The sequence below is a fragment of the Mytilus galloprovincialis genome, chromosome 2, assembly GCF_965363235.1.
Source record: "Mytilus galloprovincialis chromosome 2, xbMytGall1.hap1.1, whole genome shotgun sequence".
Classification (NCBI taxonomy): Eukaryota; Metazoa; Mollusca; class Bivalvia; order Mytilida; family Mytilidae; genus Mytilus; species Mytilus galloprovincialis.
This window is the reverse complement of record NC_134839.1, coordinates 21,431,805-21,451,717: the sequence shown is the minus strand read 5'-3', so window position 1 is coordinate 21,451,717 and position 19,913 is coordinate 21,431,805. Positions and strand designations below refer to the sequence as shown.

Below are 19,913 nucleotides of genomic sequence, written 5' to 3'. Positions count from 1 at the left end.
ATATATCGACTTAATCATTCAGTTAGAATACTCTAAGAAATACGAAAACTGAAATTTGAACCAGGAAGTTTTACACGAAACGAAATATCAATGGTTATCGGTAACGGAAATGAACAAAATCCGGAAATCGTAATTTTTTTCAAGAATAAAAAAAATCGGAGCGGGAAGATATCAGAGGGGCGGGCGAGGATGAAAATCTATCAATTAATTTTAATTGGCCTAAGAGACACTTTTAATATATTCAACTGGACCAAACATCATCTCATGCTGAGTTCACACGTAATTGAAATTCGATTCGCATTAACTAATTCGAATTAGTTTAAAATTGCATTCAGAACGTTTTACGTCCTAACGTCAATTCTAATTCGAATTACAATGCGCGTCAAATTCCCTTTACTGTCCAAACAACGTTCAATTCGTATTAACAAAAATGTATTTCTAATTCGAATTAGCCAATTCGAATCAATTCAAATTAAAAAAAGAAGAGTGTGTGAACGAGATTATCAAATTCGATTAGCAATAGATTCGAATTCAATTTGAATTAAATGTCCATGTGAACGAGGCATAAACATCTAAATGACAATGGGAGAAAACTTCATAAATTTTGGGTTTTCAATTTGAATAAACTGTCAAAACCAGTTGTTTTTTTTCTGTCTGGCATGCAGTAAAAATCAGATTGAATCGGAATGTGAGTGAAATCACAAATGAGTCTATATACGAGTCTAAATTGAAAACTACGTTCAAACCTATGATTGCGTTGGATAAAAACCGCAATTTTTATATGTGTGCATGTAAAACAAATTTCGTTGTAGAAGGGTCTAAAAACAGCACAAACAACATTTTCCAAAAGACAAAATAAGTGAAAAAGTATATTTAAACAAAACACATTTGACTAACAGGTCGAACAACTGATGTTCTTTAACCCTGCTGACTGCCATTGGCGATTGCCAGATAAAATTGATCACAAGATGTAACAAAACGAATCTTAATACTAAACAGAAATTTTTTTTTAACTTGTGGCCACAATGTTATGCCACAAACATACGGTGTCAATATTTTTTTAGTACACCAGATCCGGATTTCGGCAATAAATGTCTCTTCAGTGATGTTAGGGATCGAAACGGTATTTGGAAGGCCACATAAAAAGTACCCTCATTTTTAGATAGACTTGAATTTTAAGAGTCAATATAGGATGAACGGATCATGTAAACCGGAGGGAAAATATGATACAAGCCCAAACGAAAAAATATAAACGAGTCTAAATTGAAAACTATGTTCAAACCAATGATTGCATTGGATAAAAACCGCAATTTTTATACGTGTGCAAGTCTATCTAAAAATGAGGGTACTTTTTATGTGGCCTTCCAAATACCATTTCTAACTGGCCACCCCAACAACACTCTGCATAGTTATTGTCCTCAGCTCCATTGCAGGTTTGAGAAATTTGTTCAGATATAAACTGTTTTATTAATCCTGATCATATATATATAAACAGTTTTTAAAATATGAAGCCTGATGAAAATTTTGAAAAAAAAAATAAAAGTTACATGTACATGTACATGTGTATTTAGACAATACTGCATTTTATTGGTTAATAAAGGTTAATTGCTTATGTTAATAAAAGTTAATTGCTTATGATCTTTATAACAAACAAAACCTACCTGAGATCGTGACCGTCTGAGAGATGGGGGCATTCTTATTACAACCTTGTCCTATCTTAACATCATTCTCATTTACCCAAAGCCAAGTTATAAATGTCACATCTCATCAGTCTGGTCACAAATGAAAAAGATCTTAGATGTCAAATCTCATTACTTTGGTCTAAAATGTATAATATCTGATGTCCAACTAATCATGAACACTGTCAGGTTATACAAAGTTACACTTTATTATTCCTCGACATTTAATTTTGGACTAAAACATCACAAAAATCAATCTGTATACAGCCTCAGTTCTATAACCATCTGTTATCATATAAAATGTCACATCTTTTCTTTCTATGGTGGACTGACAGTTATTATTCAGACACTAAATTTCTATTAAGTCTTTGTTTCCAAGCTAGAATTTTCCACTTATTACTTTTTAATTATCACAACACATGTATACATCAAGAGTTCATATTTTCATAAACAGGTAGAAAATTAAATCCTCTTTTGAAGTAATGCTATTGGCAAGAATTAATAAGAACCAATGAAAATATTATTCACTTTTAAACAAATATAAATTAGAAAAGACGATACTAATCCATACCATCCACCTTACAGATAATAAAGATCAGAGAATTTATAAATTTCACATTTATAGCTGTTAGTACCACATCTAAACTCATCTAAAAACAATCAAGCCTTAGTCTCTGCATGATTGTTCTTAAAATAGCAGAAATGTTTTTGATTATGAAGTCAACACCTTTTTCATTATGAAGTGTTACATCCAAAACAAAAACAGACACTTTCAATGTTTACTTTTTTGTACTGGATCAATATCTGATGTTTTTAATTACAAACACTGGCAAGCACAAGTCCAATAAAGCGAGAAGAAAGCTAGCAAGTATCTTTCATCTGATGTCCCATGTGCAATGAAAATGAAATCGTAATAATGAAATACAGGGGAAAAAAAGGGCTAGAAGGCATTTAACCTTAATTAACATTAAATCAATGTGTCTGTCAGACAAATTGTGAATATAACTTTATTATAAGATCCATTTCCTAAATCAGTCAACCACGGTGATGAAATAGTATTTATTTGATAATAAAGAGCCAGTGACAGCAACAGCGTGAGGCAATATCACAATGATACTTTATTGATTTCTCTATTTCTAATGTTTAACATTTTTAATTAAATTTTCACAATTTTTTTTCTTTCTAATATAAACAGCAGAAACAGAAGAAAGCTAAAGGGGACTGATTTTTATTTAAAATAGTACTGAGTGCATCTATTACTAGTATGGGACATTGTCATAACGAATATTATATATAGCCTACTTAATTCCAGAATAAAATGTATAAAATATTAATATTGACTCAAATAGGGTACCCTCATATGTCTCATTATGTCATAAGTCCCATTCTAAATTTGCTTCATATGACATCAGCTCATTTACTTTCAAGCAAACTATACAGTTCTAATCTGATCTAGTTTGGAGTTTTATACATTTTTAAAGTTACTTCCAACCTCAGGTTGTAAGGTTGCCTACAGCTCTACAAAACCCCCGATCATTTGATCTTATGATCTATAGTGAAACCACAAAAATTGTTTGCAAGCAAAAGCTTTTTCATGGGAGACAAAAAGTACACATCAACTGATTTGTATTATGGCTATAATGTGTTCATATATCTTTCTTACCCAGCAGTTCAAAATGGACATTTTTCCAAGGAATACATTTAGGTATTGTTCAATTGTGCAAATTTTAAATTTTAAAAGAAGGCAAAACCATAATAAAACCAATATTCAACTTGATTTCTTGAGGCAAATTATTCAGTAATCTAGTTCTTGCTTAAAAAACCAAATTCAATCTGCATTTCCCTTAGCAAAAGTACATTTTAATATTTATCTAATATATCTTTAATTAACTAACAACTGATTCTGAGGATAGATATTTCCATGATTAAAACAAATAGCACAGCTTGAAATGTACAACATTTTATAAATTAAAGCAGATAAGATACATACTACAAGTACATTACATTTGAAAAACAAACCTTAGCCAACTTACAATAATTTTTTTTTTAATTTAGTACATTTTTAAAATAGTCAATCTTGTTTTAACATAATGCACTGTATGCATTGATACGTTAGTAAGTACATTACATATATAATTAGTCCATCTAGCAATTGGGGCAAGGTGCCAGAGGAGGGCAGAACACTTTTTATGGGTGGGACTTCTCAAATTTTTTTAATATTTTTTGTCTACGTTACTGTAGCTACATTTTTTTGTACATGTACATAATTGATTCTTATGATACAAACATAACTGAAAGAATGTAACTTAATAAAACAGGAATCTGGCCTCCCCTTAAATTGTTTTCCCTCTCATTGAAAATGGTGCACTCTGAGGCATTTTTAGACTATTTACAAGTGCATAAAACATTTTTGTAAAAGGGTTTCAAAGAAATGTTATCTCTTTATCAGCTTGCAAGGTCAATCTTTTTCTTGTGAAATTGCTTATCAAAATAAGACAAAAGTTACTGAATGATAAAAATTTGTAAGGGTTCCGCGGAACCCAGTGTCTCGCCTATTTTTGCTGTAAATTGCAGACTCAACAACAATGAGGGAAAAAATCAATAAAAATATTCCTCTTGTTACATGTACTATTTTATGATTGCAAGAAAATCTAAGTCCATTTAAAAGTAAATTACAGAAAAAACTGAGTAATCTTTTTACAAACTTTACTTCTGGATACAATATTATGATCATAAATAAGCTTCTGTCCAAGTTTGGTACAAACCCAGGATAGTTTAAGAAAGTTATTAAAATTTTTAAAACTTTAACCACAGAGTGAATGTAATGGTTCCCTGGAGAAAAACTAAGTCCATTTAAAAGTAAAATATGGAAAAAATGGATTTATTTATTTACAAAATTTACTTCTGGATACTATCTTATGATCATAAACAAGCTTCTGTCCAAATTTGGTACAAACCCAGGATAGTTTAAGAAAGTTCTAAAAACTTTAACCACAGAGTGAATGTAATGTTTCTCCGCAGAAAAAACTAAGTCCATTTATAAGTAAAATATGGAAAAAATGGAATTTTATTTTTTCAAAATTTACTTCTGGATATTATCTTATGATCATAAACAAGCTTCTGTGCAAGTTTAGTACAAACCCAGGATAGTTTGAGAAAGTTATTAAAATTCTAAAAACTTTAACTACAGAGTGAATGTTTTGTTTCCTCGCAGAAAAAACTAAGTCCATTTATAGTAAAATACGGAAAAAATGGAATTTTATTTTTACAAAATTTACTTTTGGATACTACCTTATGATCATAAACAAGCTTCTGTCAAAGTTTGGTAGAAATCCAGTATAGTTTAAGAAAGTTATTAAAATTTCAAAAACTTTAACCACAGAGTGAATATTTGTTGACGCCGCCGACGACGCCGACGACGACGGAATGTAGGATCGCTTAGTCTCGCTTTTTCGACTAAAGTCGAAGGCTCGACAAAAACCTTGAACAACAAAAAGAACTTAAATGTTGATGCAGCTGCAAACAACGCATTGTAGTATTGATCACTACATGTACATGTAATGATGTATCTTTTGCTTTCACCACAAAAACACAATTACACAACAGCTGGTGTGGATTTTGCTTTTTCCACCTGCCCACTGTGGGCAGTCCACCCATGCCCACTCGGGCAGTCCACCCATGCCCACTCTAGCTTTAATCTCTTTTTTTGTAAAAATATTGATTGCAAATGCTAATCTGCTTTTTTCAAGTGATTGTACTTGCAAGTCTTCAGATAAAACAAAAGAAATTGCATGCCCACTCCTATGGGTGGACAGAGTGGACAAGGAAGAAATTTTGCCCACCCTGTGCCCACTCCCATGGTTGGCCGGCAGACAAAGCAAAATCCACCGAGCTGTAGTGTAATTAAATATAGATGGCTACACTTGACAAATGCTTGAAAGGCCTGGAGGTACATGTAGAATATATAATATTCATAATAAATATTGGATATACATGTATATACATTGTACATGTATGATGTAGAATAAAATTCTGAACAGGTTTCACGGAAAACCGGTTAGGAACAATTGCAAGTCTTTGAAAAAATGCATATACAAATGTATACATGTGACTGTCCTATGGATGAATGTAGGAATTCTCTTCCATACAGGTTATAATACATTTTGAACATATATTTCGAATGCTAAGCAAGTTATTCCTCTTTGTCGCTATTTTGGGGAGTCAAATTTCACAAATTCATCCATAATATGCTGGATTTAGGAAAAATTGTCAGTCCTCATCGCCCCAAAAAGAAGGCTTGGACCAGTATTTTGATTGCTAACGGCGGTCTTGATGACCGATGGAACAACAGCCTTTGAAATAATATTGCTGTGTCAGTCCTAATACTGATAAGGGTAAAAAAAAGGGTAAAAAAAAAAAAAGTTGAGAACACATCAAAACCAGGCATAATGGGCATTAAATACTGATAGTTTTATAGGACCAGCTGAAGCATGCCTTCTGTGCAGGATTTTCTCTGTGTGTTAAAGACCAATTAATGGTGGCCTTCAGTTGATTTTTGCTCCCTGGTCCGGTCGGGTTGTTGTCTCTTTGACACATTCACCAAAAAATTCCAATTCTCAATTTTATAAGTATACATACAATGTATCTCTAATTATTACATCCCAGCTCCTTTGTTCTAACAGGGTTGATCTGAGCCGGATCACCCCTACCAGATCACCCCAGTTTGAGTTTCTTTGTTATGCATGCTTTCCTTTGTTCTGTAACATTTTGGCGGGAATTTCAAATCCACTATAAAACTTATAATCAATTATACAGTAAAGACTTTCTATCAAAATTCACGTAGAAAAAATCCAGTGTACATGTATATGCTGGGATTTGAACTCAAGACCTTTAGCATATCAAGCCATGACACATACCACTTCACTAGGACGACTCGATACGAACTGACAGTAGTTTAACATACTTAAAGGAAGCAAGATTGTTTTATAAGTGGGGCGAGTTGTCTGACCTTTATTCAGAGTGAGTTCTCAGACTGATTGTTCAATTTGATTTTACACTTTTTCAAAAGTGGGTTGAGTTGGTAAACAAGACTTGGGGGATTTTTTTTATAAAGTGGCGATATACATGTAGTGTGGGCCGATTGGCAAGTGGGGCAAGTTGACATTGTTTTATATCTACTCATTGTGTTTGGGGGTCATAAAGGGTATACATTATATAATAATATATAAAGTATATTATAATGGTTGTATGCATATATGGCGTTCTAAACTAGATTTTATGAATTGTAAATGGTTTTTCTTCTAATCTAAAACAGCTGGGATGTAAAATAGTTATCCCACTCGGACTTGGTGTGTCAGTGTTAGATCACCCTCTGGCCTCTGGCCATCGGGGTGATCTTACACTGACACTACACGTTCTTGTGGGATAACTATTAAAGATCACATGTTTGAATTCCGTACACCAAGTACCTGCAACTTTTGAAAGTGCCCATGGGGGTTTCAGTGCGCGACAATAATTTCAAAGGTTACAATTCTTTGCGACGTTTTTTGCATGTGCTGTTTTGTGGTCTAGAAAAAGTGTCATATTTGTATGATGAGCTTTCAAGCCTTTTTATTAAGTTTATTTGCATGATTCTAGTTATTATATCAGTAGAAAAGATGAACATGTACATGTAGCTATCAGCCCAGGATTTATTTTCATGTGTAAGGATATTAAAATACATGATTGTTGACTTTTCCAATTTGAAATTATGCACAAAGGACCTTTATCAGGTTGGGAACAACACCTAGGGTAACCCTAAATGTAAGGACATTAAAACCCACTTTTAAGTACAAATGAGCACATATTCATACTATTTGAAGAAATCGTTTCCCAAAAAACTATACATCTTATGATTTATCTGGTATTATATGGTCAACACATGTACAAGAATTTTGAAGTGTTCTTGGACTTTAACTTCTTTATTTTTCAAAATAATTGGACCCCTTATTTAGAAAAGTTGTTCCCAATAAAAATTATGATGAATTTATCCATTTTTAAGTTAAAAAGTCTTAATTATATTCTTTTTTTACGATATTAACAGGCTATTATTTATAGTTGGAATTATTTTTAATTATGGAATTTGTTAAATTTTCTGTGCTGGAAATTTTTAATAAATTCCATGTTTATAATTTGGTATAATAATGTTTTGAGCGGTTCATAACACTTTCCATATAATGTATTTTGTACAGATAGTGTTGCATGTGCGCAGCACAGTACATTCTATTTGAAAATGTACTATCTTCTTTGTAAAAGAAAGTGTTGTGCGCAGCACAGACCATTGAAGTACAGAATAAGCATGGAATTTACTAGAAATTTCAAGCACAAGAAATAATAAAAATTCCATAATTAATAATAATTCCAAGTTTAAATAATAGCCTGTTTATTATAGTAAAATGACCCCTTGTCTTAGGGACAGCCCCTCAATTAAGGGATACCACTCATGTGGGGGGGTTGTTAAAAAAAAATAGAACATTGTACTTTACATCATTTGGTAATTAAATTTAATACATAAATGTTACAGCAAGTGTAATGTACTATTTATTATCTTTATGGTAGTACTGCATCATTGAATTGTGTAAATAAGCCATGCTGTAATTATTAATCTGTGTACATGTAAGAACCTCTTTGAAGATGAAAAATCACCTGCCATGTTCACGATTTTACAATTCTGACTATCATACAGAGGAATAGAACACAAGTTCAAAATCTAGCATGTTAGAAAAAACTTGAGAGAAAACGTTTTTGATTGGCTCATTAATTTGATCACCAGAAACACAGAATTTGATTGCAAATCTTTGAAAATACTACAATCTTTGCAAATCTTTGAAAATACTACAATCTTTCTACAAGAAAACGATAAAACAAATATTATCTTTACCAATATCAACTGCAGACCGGGCTATATATTTATTATCTGGATTACTACCCATAAATGCTGAAATTGATATTAAAATTATAACTTTACTTGGAAATATTCTATATGTTCTGACAAATCAACTGTTGAATGGAAAATAGCAAATCGTCAATTGAAAATTAAATCGTGCAAAAGCAACAGTTGGTTCATAGATGCAAAGAAAATTTGTTTTAAATATCAACTAACAGACCAAGTAGAATTTTTGGATACAATAACAACATAAGAAACATGGAAAAGAAGCATGGTAAATAAAATTAAAACATACTGGCATAGAAAGATCTTGGATGAGAAAGAACATTTCAATAGCCTACAATATTTATCTCCAATATACAGCCTTGGTCATTGTCATCCTTGATCAGTATATATATCTACTTCTGACCAAAAAATAATACAAATATTGCCACCGTGAGTGAAAATTGCAACAGGGGTATACATCCTACAATCCCAAAGAGCCAAATATAACTCTAATGCAGTGGACCCAGCATGTCAATTATGCAAAAATGGAGAAGAAACATTATCCCATTTCCTGCTTACTTGTGTAACTTTAGATGCTGTAAGAAAACCCATATTGGAAAAAATAGTGAGAACTGCTGGTAGAATTTTCTCTGAGAGCAACAGAGTCAATAACATTGAACTATTCAGATTGATTTGCGATCCTTACAACTATTGCAAAAATAACAGTGATCAAATATTTGATAATATCAAAAATTCTTGAACCTCAATGTAGGAAACTGTTACACCTACCACATACAAGATATAGACTTCTTGGTCTGGATACCAAACAACTCAAAAAGAGGAGGAAAGTTTAAGAATATTAGTTAATTATATATAATTATATATAATTAAAGTGTTATGTAAGTGACTCAGCATAAGACAGTCCAAATTATCACTTCTTAGGGACGACATCAAAAGTTCAATGAAGGATAAAAAAACTTAATTCACATAGTTTTTTCACTGACCCTCACACCCCCCCTCTTAACTTAATTTGGGAAAAATTGATTGACCAATAGGGATATATGTAAAATCGATTTTAGATTAACAAAACTTTAAGCAATGTTGACCCCCCACCCCCAAACTATTTGATTTAAGTTTTTTATCCTACATCGATCTTTTGATGTCGTCCCTTATTTAGATAATTTTAGATTTTAAATTTGCCTATTGCATATAGTATAAATTGACATTTGTGTATATAATATTCCGGTGGATGGAACCATTATTTGTGTGATAATTATATATATATTCGTGGTGGTGGATGTCACTCCAGCTATAATTGGAGGTGTGCCTTGACTGGCAGAATTTATTATACAGATTACAGATTGGTTGAACTGATTTGTCTGCCCTTGGACACAGTTCAAAATCAGGAACAATCAAATTTTTTGTGTAGATTTTCACAATATCGTGTTTTAGATGTTTTTTCATGATCACGAACGATCGTGCAATCCTGACAAAGGGTCAAAATCATGTGGTACACGCCTAAATCGTGAAAGTTGGCAGGTATGCATGTACACAACCAATATTTTCATATCAGAGGACATGACCATCCCTTTAATGGCTTTCTTGCCATAAAGATAAGGCACAAGTTGATTGCCTATGAGCTGACATGAATCCTTCTTATTTTGCTAGTCAAAAATGAAAATACATATGCATGGTGTCACTCCAAAAATGGCAAAAAGGAGGTCAAAGGGGAACAACTCTAACTCAAATTCATCATTATTTTATTATAAAAGAAAAAAATCATTATTTTGACCAGAACCAGAGGCTACTAAACTTAATAAATATGTTGTACATGAGATGGATCTGCAATTCATCTACACAGGATAATTAAAGAATCGGGTGCTGTTCCAGTAAAAAGTAATTGCATATTATTGCAGCTTCAGTCTCAGACTTCAGTTGCAGAGCCAGGGCAGAGGCATGGTGATAAACATGATGATGTGCGTGAATGTTCTAGAGTAGAGCAGATTAAATTATTCTTACTACTTACTGTATGATATTGATTATGTCAGAAAGAAAAAATCTGCCTAAAACCTATATTATTCTAAGAAAATCCGTGATGCTAGTCTAGTCTAGTTTTGCGAAAATGGCGAATGTGTCAACAAAGTGTGACGTCATCGAAAGATGAGTAAAATATTTAGAGACTCGTTTTCAGTTTTTAAAAATGTACTTTCATTTTCGTTTTGTCTGAAGTGTCATTTTCCGTAAACTACCAAAAGAACACTACCGAAACCGTTTCGAAGTGCATTTATCTGCACAATTTCGGTGTCTTTTCGTGTTAATAACAAGTTTGGAAAATTTAGTCTTTGGGATATTTTAATCATTCGATTTTAGTGATAGACTATAGGTAACAGATAGAAATTATTTGGAAAAACGAAAGTAAAATAGTCTAGAGTAGAGAACATTCACAAACACAATGTGATTAGATCTTACGGTATGGCTTGTAATGTGCAGTTATCTAAAGCTCTTGTCAAATTGTTAAGACATGATGCTATGACCAGAGGGTTGCACCTCACGAAAGGTGAGTTATTGTCATTTTATTTGATGAAAGCAACGTTTGATTATCTCCCTTAGTCCAGCATTTGCCATTTACCAGGTAGCTTTATTTTATTCTTTCGAGTGGTTTTTTCTTATTTATAGTAAAACCTACCATCTTGAATATGGTTTTTGTTAACTTAGATCTGTCAGCTGATGCAAAATATATTCTCTCCGGTCAAAAGGGGCTGGTTTAAGGGCGTTTTTTCGAGGTTTTTTTTCACCTTTTACATAAGTTAAGCTTCTTAACACTGAGAAGTTTGTACCTTAATAAGGCAAAATGTTGTTTTCAAAACAGATACATGCAAAGAATACGAATCCTGGATTTCGGAAGAAAAAAAGTCGGTTGCCACCGGTAAGACACCGTTCTGACATACTGAGTGGGATTTGTGAAAAGCAGTATATGCAGTAACCTTACCATGAAGTAACTTCATAAGGGGACCCGGACCTCGAGTCGTCCACCCCTCCCATCAATCTGCCTCTAAATAAAAGCTTCATGAGTATCAAACGATTTCTTTGACGTGATCAAATTTGCTAAGAGTTGCAATTGGTAGATATTGATTGCAAAACGTTCTTTGGCAAACGGTCGAGTCATTTATTTTCAGGGCAAGATTACTGAAATTTACAATAAATCTAAAAGATAAGCAAGACCAAGATCGTAAGGATGTCCATAAATCTACATCCTACTGAGTCAACTCTTGTAGCGAAGTAGATCGATCATCGATTTTTTTCGGGTGCGGCGAAAACCTTTAGTATTTCAACTTCTCTTTGAGACTACAGAAAGTATGAAGAGATTACAATACCTGTTAAATAAATACTCAGTTTATTTTACACATACAATGCAAAAAATATTACAAGAATTTACATCCAGCACTTGTCTGTGCGGATCATTAATTCACAGCCACGTAGGAATAGGGAAATGAAGAACAAGAGTGAGGTGAGGGTTGGCACTAGTTGGAGAGTTTTCCATCACAAACCAACAAATATATACATAGACATTGAATTTTATTAGTATATATACCTTGAAATTTGTGATTTTGTTCCCTTGGCTTTAAGATACCGTTACTGGTGATATGAGTATGAACAACAACAAAATTTGTATATGTAGCTTATTTCGAATTCAAGTGATGTCAATCTATACTTGAAAGAAAAGATGCTTTTGTTTATTTTCTTTGGTTACATCTTCTGACATCAGACTCGCCGGACTTCTCTTGAACTAATTTTTAATGTGCGTATTGTTATGCGTTTACTTTTCTGCATTGGCTAGAAGTATAGGAGGAGGGTTGAGATCTCACAAAAATGTTTAACCCCGCCGCATTTTTGCGCCTATCCCAAGTCAGGAGCCTCTGGCCTTTGTTAGTCTTGTATTATTTTAACTTTTAGTTTCTTGTGTACAATTTGGAGTTTATAGTATAGCGTTCATTATCACTGAACCACCTTCTGCTGTTGTCTGCTCTATGGTCGGGTTGTTGTCTCTTTGGCACATTCCCCATTTCCATTCTCAATTTTATTTTGTTTTACTCTTAAAAATAAATACCCCTGTTTACCAATAGAGGAATGGGTTATTTACCATACCGGCATTTGAACAAGAAATTAAGTCTGTATATTCAAGTCAGAAACCTCTCGCGGAATATATTGGCAACCTTGTTTATGACATCGTGTATTTAGAAAAAATATTGTGCTGAAACTGAGAGAATGGCGACACACCATGATTGGAAATACCAAACACATCCCATAAACACAGATGTGAGACAATTAAAAAAACATATATAGATATGTATTATATTCAGCATATACATATTTTTTTTATTCTAGTCTCCGCGTACTTCCACCGTAGATAGATATAAGATAAGATAAGATAAGATATTTTTATTTCCAATTATGGGCCCCAAAGGGCATAAACATTACAACATCAATAATTTTTTCATAATACAATACAAACAATGAGATAAAAAAAAAAAAAAAAGTTAAACGAGAACTATTTAAGTTCTTACAGAATACGTAGATAAAGAATCTATAGTATGTTGGGTTTTTTTTAATACTAATGCATTTTATTACAAGTGTGGTTGATATAGATAACAAACAAGCAGCCCAAAAAGAAAAAAAAAGAAAAATAGATATCCACATATGTATAGTACACAAAAAGTTGGATCAATCAAATATATAATAATTAGCCAAAAAGAAAGTAGAAATTAAACATGTCCATGACTCATCCTGTGTCAGCAGCAAATAGGAAAGCATTATGGTTTCCTAAAGGCAGCTGACACCAGGGGACGATACCTTATGGGCCATAGGCATGTAAAATGTGTGTAAATGTCTCTTTCCTACCTGTATCAAAAGCAAACAAGGAAGCATCATAGGTAACTTGAATGCAGTTGATACCAGGGGACGATGCCTCAAGGATATAAGAGAACATTTGAATAAATAATATATCTTAACAATTGAATAAGAGGTATGAGTGCCAATGAGACAACTCTCCATCCAAGTCGCAATTTGTAGAAGTAAACTATTAAAGGTCAAATAACAGGATATGCAAAACCATTCAAACAAGAAAATCAACGGTCTAATCAGTCAATATAAAAAAACACATTAACACCAGGCCTGACTTTAATAGGACAGGTGCAAAGAAATGTACCGGGTATATGAAAGATCAGCGATAGATCCAATAAGAAGTTTTGAAGATCAATCAACATTGAATTTTTACATACAAGGTGATAACGCGCATTGTGCTTTTGAAATATTCCAATTAATTGTCAATTGCACATACTCCGTTCATCATTTGCATGTACATATGGGATTATCGGACCTGCATGGTTCTGTTTGGGTATTTTTCTTTTAATTTATTTCATTGCAGAAGGGTATGCAAATGTTGATGACATACTTGAACTCTCATTCTTCAATAGTTTTGACGAGGACGACATAGAAAGACTAGTAGATAGGGATAATAAAGGGAGGTTTGCCAAACGAAGAAACGGAGGACAACTCCAAGTCAAAGCAACACAAGGACATAGTATTCGGGCAAGCTTTTACAAAATTGGAAAACATGTTTTTTTTTTTTAGATTTAGACAGAATTTTACAATACTATATAATTATATATGCCTTCAATTGTGTCTGGTAATTCTAAGTTAAAATTTAATAAAAGCAGAAGTGCACAGTGGAATATATATATACGTTATTTGGACATAAACACAAAAAAATATTTTATTCAGCGATACAGTTTTCTTTGATCACAATTTTAAGACACTATTGAAAATGTGGCATGTTCATGTTAAGTGAAAGAAAGAGAATGGTTTTATAATTCCATAAAACTTGGACATAAGCTTTCTCATGACCGTACCAAGAGCAAAATCAGTCAGGTGGATTCAGGGGGAGGGGGTTTCGGGAGTTGGAACCCCCTTTTTGAGACAAACAATACTTTTGAATAGGGACACATGGTTGGAACCTCCTTTTAAAAAATAGTTGGATCCGCCCCTGAAAATTTTAAAACTGTTTTTGTTTTAATTTTTCCGTATGTCTAATAAATAGACTTAGTGTTTTGCCTTTAAACATTTGAATTCAGTCTAATATTAAAGTTTATTTAAGACATCATACAATAATTTTGTGTAAAACCGTCATGGAATTTTATAAAAATTGAAGAGTAGCTTCTGAATGTATGACCAAGTGATAGCATCTAACCGTGCGAAGGCAATTACTAAGCAGTGACACAGGGTTCCATTGGAACCGATCCCAATTTAATGAAAAAAAAAAAATGCCAAATCTCATTATTTTTTTCTATCGCAGCTTTCTGATCCTGAGTTAGAGCCAATTACCCATTCTAGTCAAGCAAGGGTCGTTCTTCATGGAACAAGACAACAAAATATGGACAGTATTCGGCAAAGAGTGAGTATTTGAAAGTTCATAATTATTTGACCGACTATAATATGCATTGCATAAATAAACACCTTTGATCTTATTATTTGATAAAGGCATGCCAAGTGATGCGTCTGTCAGTCACGTAAAAGATCACGATATGATGTAGTAATTTATGACACTAAAACCAATCGCGCGCTTGGAAAAATGTAAATCAATAGAACAGCTAGCTAGCGCTTATATTTCAATTCTTCATCTCAAAGTCTCGGTGACACCTGCCTCAACAGGGGAGCAAAAGTTCCTGGGGTTGGAAGCCCCTTTTTTACGCTCAATGCGTTTGAATGGGGACCCTTTATCATGCCTGGGATTGGAACCCCTCTTTTAAAAACTGCTTTAAACCAATGATTTAGTCATACTATGTGGTGACTATGAGCTACTTTTTACTTAAAGTGAACTTTACATGCATTAACTGAGATATTGAGAATTAATGTAATAAATAGTAAATTAACTCACTAGAAGATGAACTGGACTGTCCGAAGGAGTGTGGGACAGCAAGCCATCCCATGATGCACTCTTCTTTTGTGTTATTTTATTGAATAACGACCTCATATCTCTGGGTGTGTCCTCCTCATTCTTTCGCCTGCTTATTGATTTGTTGTCATTTGTAAATAATTTCAGGAAATGACACTTATAAAGTAAAAGTGTTTTTACGTGTGTCAGATATAAGTTTTATATATCAACTTATAATCAAGAAAACAAACATGCAGTTGAGTTTATTTTGGGTACATGTATTCATGGTGCACTTTAAACAGTGAACAAAAAATGCACATGTGTTATACCGATATTATATACATAGTACTGATTTCTATTGCTTATTTTGTATGTATTTTTGTTATTCTACTGATTTAAATAAAATATGTATCCAAATCATTAATGGTCCAATATGTAACCCACGATATAGCTCTAGGGTATAATCGATCGGTGGAACATACTTGTGATTTGGACAAGAACAGTTTCTTCTCAAGTCAAATTAATTTTGTTCAAGTTTTTCGTTTGTTTCTCTCTCCCATGTTTCATTCACTTTTTTTAGTGTATGTGTGTATGGCGGTTGACACAAAACAATCATCCTTTATATTGAAAGAAATATAGATATTTTGTCCATGCTTCAAGCTTAGAACTAAAGCTTGGACACCGGTTATGCATTCCAATCAAATTGGCAGAACATCAGTCCACAATCTTATTAAAATAAGTTCTCACCACTTGCTCCTCGATTTTTTATATGTCACACAGCGACCAAGTGATGAGAACTTATTTTAATAAGACGGCGACATATAAAAAATCGAGGAGCAAGTGATGAGAATTTATTTTAATAAGATTGATAAGTCCACATATATATATTATATTATGACGCCTTCACTTTGAGATGAATGTGTTATTTTGAATATCTAAATAAAGTGAAAATTTCAGTAACAAATCAGTTTATATGAAATGGACAATTCAAAATTCGTTAGAATAAATCTATATATTGATAACATCTACCTTCAGCATTAAGTTTGTAATTATTTTACAGGGTATAAGTCGCATGAATAGAGACCATATTCATTTTGCTCCCGCTGAACATGGTGCTATGAGTGGTATGTATTTTAAAACGACACAGAAATGTTCACAAGAATAATTGTTTCTATAAAAGGAAGGAAGATTCGTGACTTCCAAATAAAGACATGCGAAGACATAAATTACTTCAATGATGTAATTTCGGATGCGTGCAGACTTCGAACTCAATTAAAACCATGTAGGAACATTGAATACGCAATGTTAAGTACGTGATCTATATTCCCTCAAGGGGACCTCATAGGCCAATAAGAATAAGAAGTCATATATACTACTGTATCACTAGCCTGTCAACACTGAAGTAACTTGTCAGTAACACGACGGGTGTCGCTAGTTGCTCCGGATCTGCTTACCCTTCCGGAGCAACTCGAATCAACCCCCGTTTTAAAGTGGGATTCTTATTGTTCAGTCTTTTGTTTTCTATGTAGTGGTTTGATTACTTGTTTGTCTTGCCTTCCTCTTGATATCTTCCGCCTTTTCTTTTACTTTAAATTCACTTAATGAGAAACATAGAAAACGCATGAAAGGATCGTTTGTCGGCACCAAGTGCCTCACCAAGACGATGGAAAGAGAAACTGCATATTTTTTAATGTTTCTGCCCACAAAATAAAATCACACAAATGTGAGTGTATATTAAATGTAGAAAAGTAAAAAGTTAGATGCAGGATACTATATGTTATTATCAGTCGTACTGGAATGAGATTATCATTTTGCGAGCACATTTAATGTTTATCTTCATAAGAATTAATCTAATACACCACCTTTCCGTCTTCATTTTTAGCTCACATGACCCAAAGGGCCAAGTGGGCTTTTCACATTACTTGGCATCCGTCGTCCGTCGTCGTTAACTTTTACAAAAATCTTCCCCTCTGAAACTACTGGGCTAAATTTAATCAAACTTGGTCATTACACTCTTTATTTGGGTATTTAGTTTTAAAAATGTGTCCAATGACTCCGCCTGTCGACCAAGATGGCCGACATGGCTAAAATAGAACATACGGGTAGATTTTGGCTTATATCTCTGAAACCAAAGCATTTAGAGCATATCTAACGAGGGTAAAATTGTTTATCAGGCCAAGCTCTATCTGTCCTGACATTTTCAGACAAATAGGACAACTTGTTGTTGGGTTACTACCTCTGAAGTGGTAATTTTAAGGAAATTTTGCAGTTTTAGGTTATTAACTTGAATATTATAATAGATATAGATAAACGGTAACTAGCAATAATGTTCAGCAAATTTAGATCTACACATAAGTCAACATGACCAAAATGGTCAATTGATCCATAAGGAGTTATTGTCCGTTATATATATAGTAAATGTTTATAACTCATTTTTGTAAATTTTGTAATCTTACAAAAATCTTCTGCTCTGAAACTACAAATTTAACCAAACTTTGCCACAATCAGCATTAGGGTATCTAGTTTAAAGAAATTACAATGTGTCCGATGACACTGGCTGCCAACCAATATGGCAGACATGACTAAAAATAGAACTTAAGGGGAAAATGCAGTTTTTGACTTATATCTCTGAGACTAAAGCAAGAGTTTGTATAAATTGTAAATAAAAATATCGGGTGACTGCGACACAGGCTCCTTGTAGCCTCTAGTCTTATTCAAGAAATGTAAGAAAGAAAATTCTTTGTCAAGGAATGTAAGAGAAATTTTTCGTAGTTGTAGAGAATACATTTTACTTACTTTGAATTATTTAAAAAAAAAAATGCTTGTCCATTTTAGGTATGCCTGCTAAGTGTGACATGGCCATTGAAATAGACATTGGAAAAGCTCTGAGAGGTATGCTTGATTTATTTGGTTTCACAATATATCTTTAAGTATTGGATATGATTTTGTACAACCTTAGATTTGCTCTCAAATAAAAATAAAAAAAGTAAATTCGCTGTCTGGAATGTTTTGACTATTTGACAGTGTCATGATGTCATTCTTTCTGAATACAATTGGTAGCCAGTCACTAAATGCCGGATAGCACAAACTCTTAATATCATTTACACTGTGTTTATTTTTCATAGTCTTTGATGTTTTAGTTATGTAATTAAAAGTTTAAGAATGATTTCATTTGATCAACTTATACCCATTAAAACAATAACAATAATTGAAGTGTTACCATTTAATATAATGTTGTTTCAGATGGAATAAAATTTTACAAGTCTGAGAATGGAGTAATTCTTAGTCCTGGAGATAGAAATGGATGTATTCCAACAAAATATTTTAGTAGAGCTTATGGTCTCAAATCAAGTAAGTCATCATGGCCAGTACCAAAGCTCAATCTATCATTGTTTACTGATTTGAAAATAACAGTATTTTGCCTAAGCAACTCATCAAAGATACCAGACCCGAGCGCCATAAAAATGTGTGTTGATATTAATGTTACTCCTACAATCTTCAATAGTAATTCCCTAAGTATTGTCATTTATAGTGATATTGGTGTGATTAGCACTAATTTCATGTGAAATAATACAGGATGTTATATATTTTATAGACTGGTTTTGGTGGTCTGAAGCTATCGTGCAAACGGTAAAACCTCCTTTTTTATATTTCAAATGTTTGTTCTATTGCTCTATTAATTTTTCCCTGACAGTTGTTAGACTAAGATAAGGAGACAAGAAAGTACAGATCATAAATGCACCACGAAGCCACAAATAACGGAAAAACAATGTGGATAGTTCGAATAACAATTTCAAAATTTCAAGATTACAGAGTTACATACATAGTCAATCTCATACAATTTAAGAATTGCAAAGTTGGAATGATGAAACCTTTGACTTTTCTTATACGACAAGTTATTGAGTTTTGTTATCGTCTTTTGTATGTGAATTAAATAGAAAGTAATGGTTATAGTAATAAAATAAAGTTCTGAATCAAATAAACGCAATTTTGATATAATCACTCATTCTTTTCAGGAGAGGCAATAGAGTTCTAAAGCAAACTGCAGATAGCAGATATATCAGTCTTCAACCTTCGACAATTGTATTTTAACCTTTTATACCTTGTGTTAAGTTTATAATTAATAAATATGTGATTTGATATGTGATATGCTAGATTTTCATTAAATTTTATTTCTTGTTCAAATGGTTGATTAATTGTTGGTATTTAACGCCACTTCCAGCACTATAGGCAATATCGGGTGATCAGTTTTTATTGGTGGAAGAAGCCGGTAGGAACTACCGACCTTTGTCAGGGAAACGGACAATCAAAGTTAAATTAGGGAACTTCAATTTAAAACTTCATAAGGGGGGAGGGGGGTATTTTTTCCCTAAAAAACATTCTGATCCCCAGT

At 32.9% G+C, this 19,913-nt stretch overlaps 2 protein-coding genes across 4 annotated transcripts in view; one reads left to right on the top strand and one right to left on the bottom strand.

The window, feature by feature from the left end:
• LOC143063101 (ras-specific guanine nucleotide-releasing factor RalGPS2-like) overlaps positions 1-15,658 on the bottom strand; it is a 54,856-nt gene extending 39,198 nt beyond the window's left edge. Inside the window, exon 1 of one of the 3 annotated variants that reach the window (XM_076235062.1) lies at positions 15,524-15,658. In XM_076235062.1, the coding sequence (XP_076091177.1) occupies positions 15,524-15,619 (96 nt within the window). In that variant the 5' untranslated portion in view covers positions 15,620-15,658. Of the gene's footprint in view, positions 1-1,661; positions 1,710-10,615; positions 10,752-15,523 lie in introns of those variants that run through there. The other 2 variants (XM_076235066.1, XM_076235063.1) reach the window with 2 other exon arrangements.
• LOC143063102 (tRNA 2'-phosphotransferase 1-like) lies at positions 10,781-19,705 on the top strand. The gene is made up of 7 exons (XM_076235069.1): positions 10,781-11,146; positions 14,015-14,178; positions 14,942-15,040; positions 16,581-16,644; positions 18,356-18,412; positions 18,764-18,871; positions 19,537-19,705. The coding sequence occupies exons 1-7, from the start codon at positions 11,062-11,064 to the stop codon at positions 19,554-19,556; spliced, it is 597 nt and encodes a 198-aa protein (XP_076091184.1). The 5' UTR covers positions 10,781-11,061; the 3' UTR covers positions 19,557-19,705.
• Positions 19,706-19,913: the final 208 nt, after the last annotated feature.

Bases quoted from the DNA above. Each gene is read 5' to 3' on its own strand.
- LOC143063102 (XM_076235069.1), top strand. From the start codon at position 11,062: ATGGCTTGTAATGTGCAGTTATCTAAAGCTCTTGTCAAATTGTTAAGA. The intron at 18,413-18,763 runs GTATGCTTGATT...ATGTTGTTTCAG, and splicing joins CATTGGAAAAGCTCTGAGAG to ATGGAATAAAATTTTACAAG. The intron at 18,872-19,536 runs GTAAGTCATCAT...CATTCTTTTCAG, and splicing joins AGCTTATGGTCTCAAATCAA to GAGAGGCAATAGAGTTCTAA.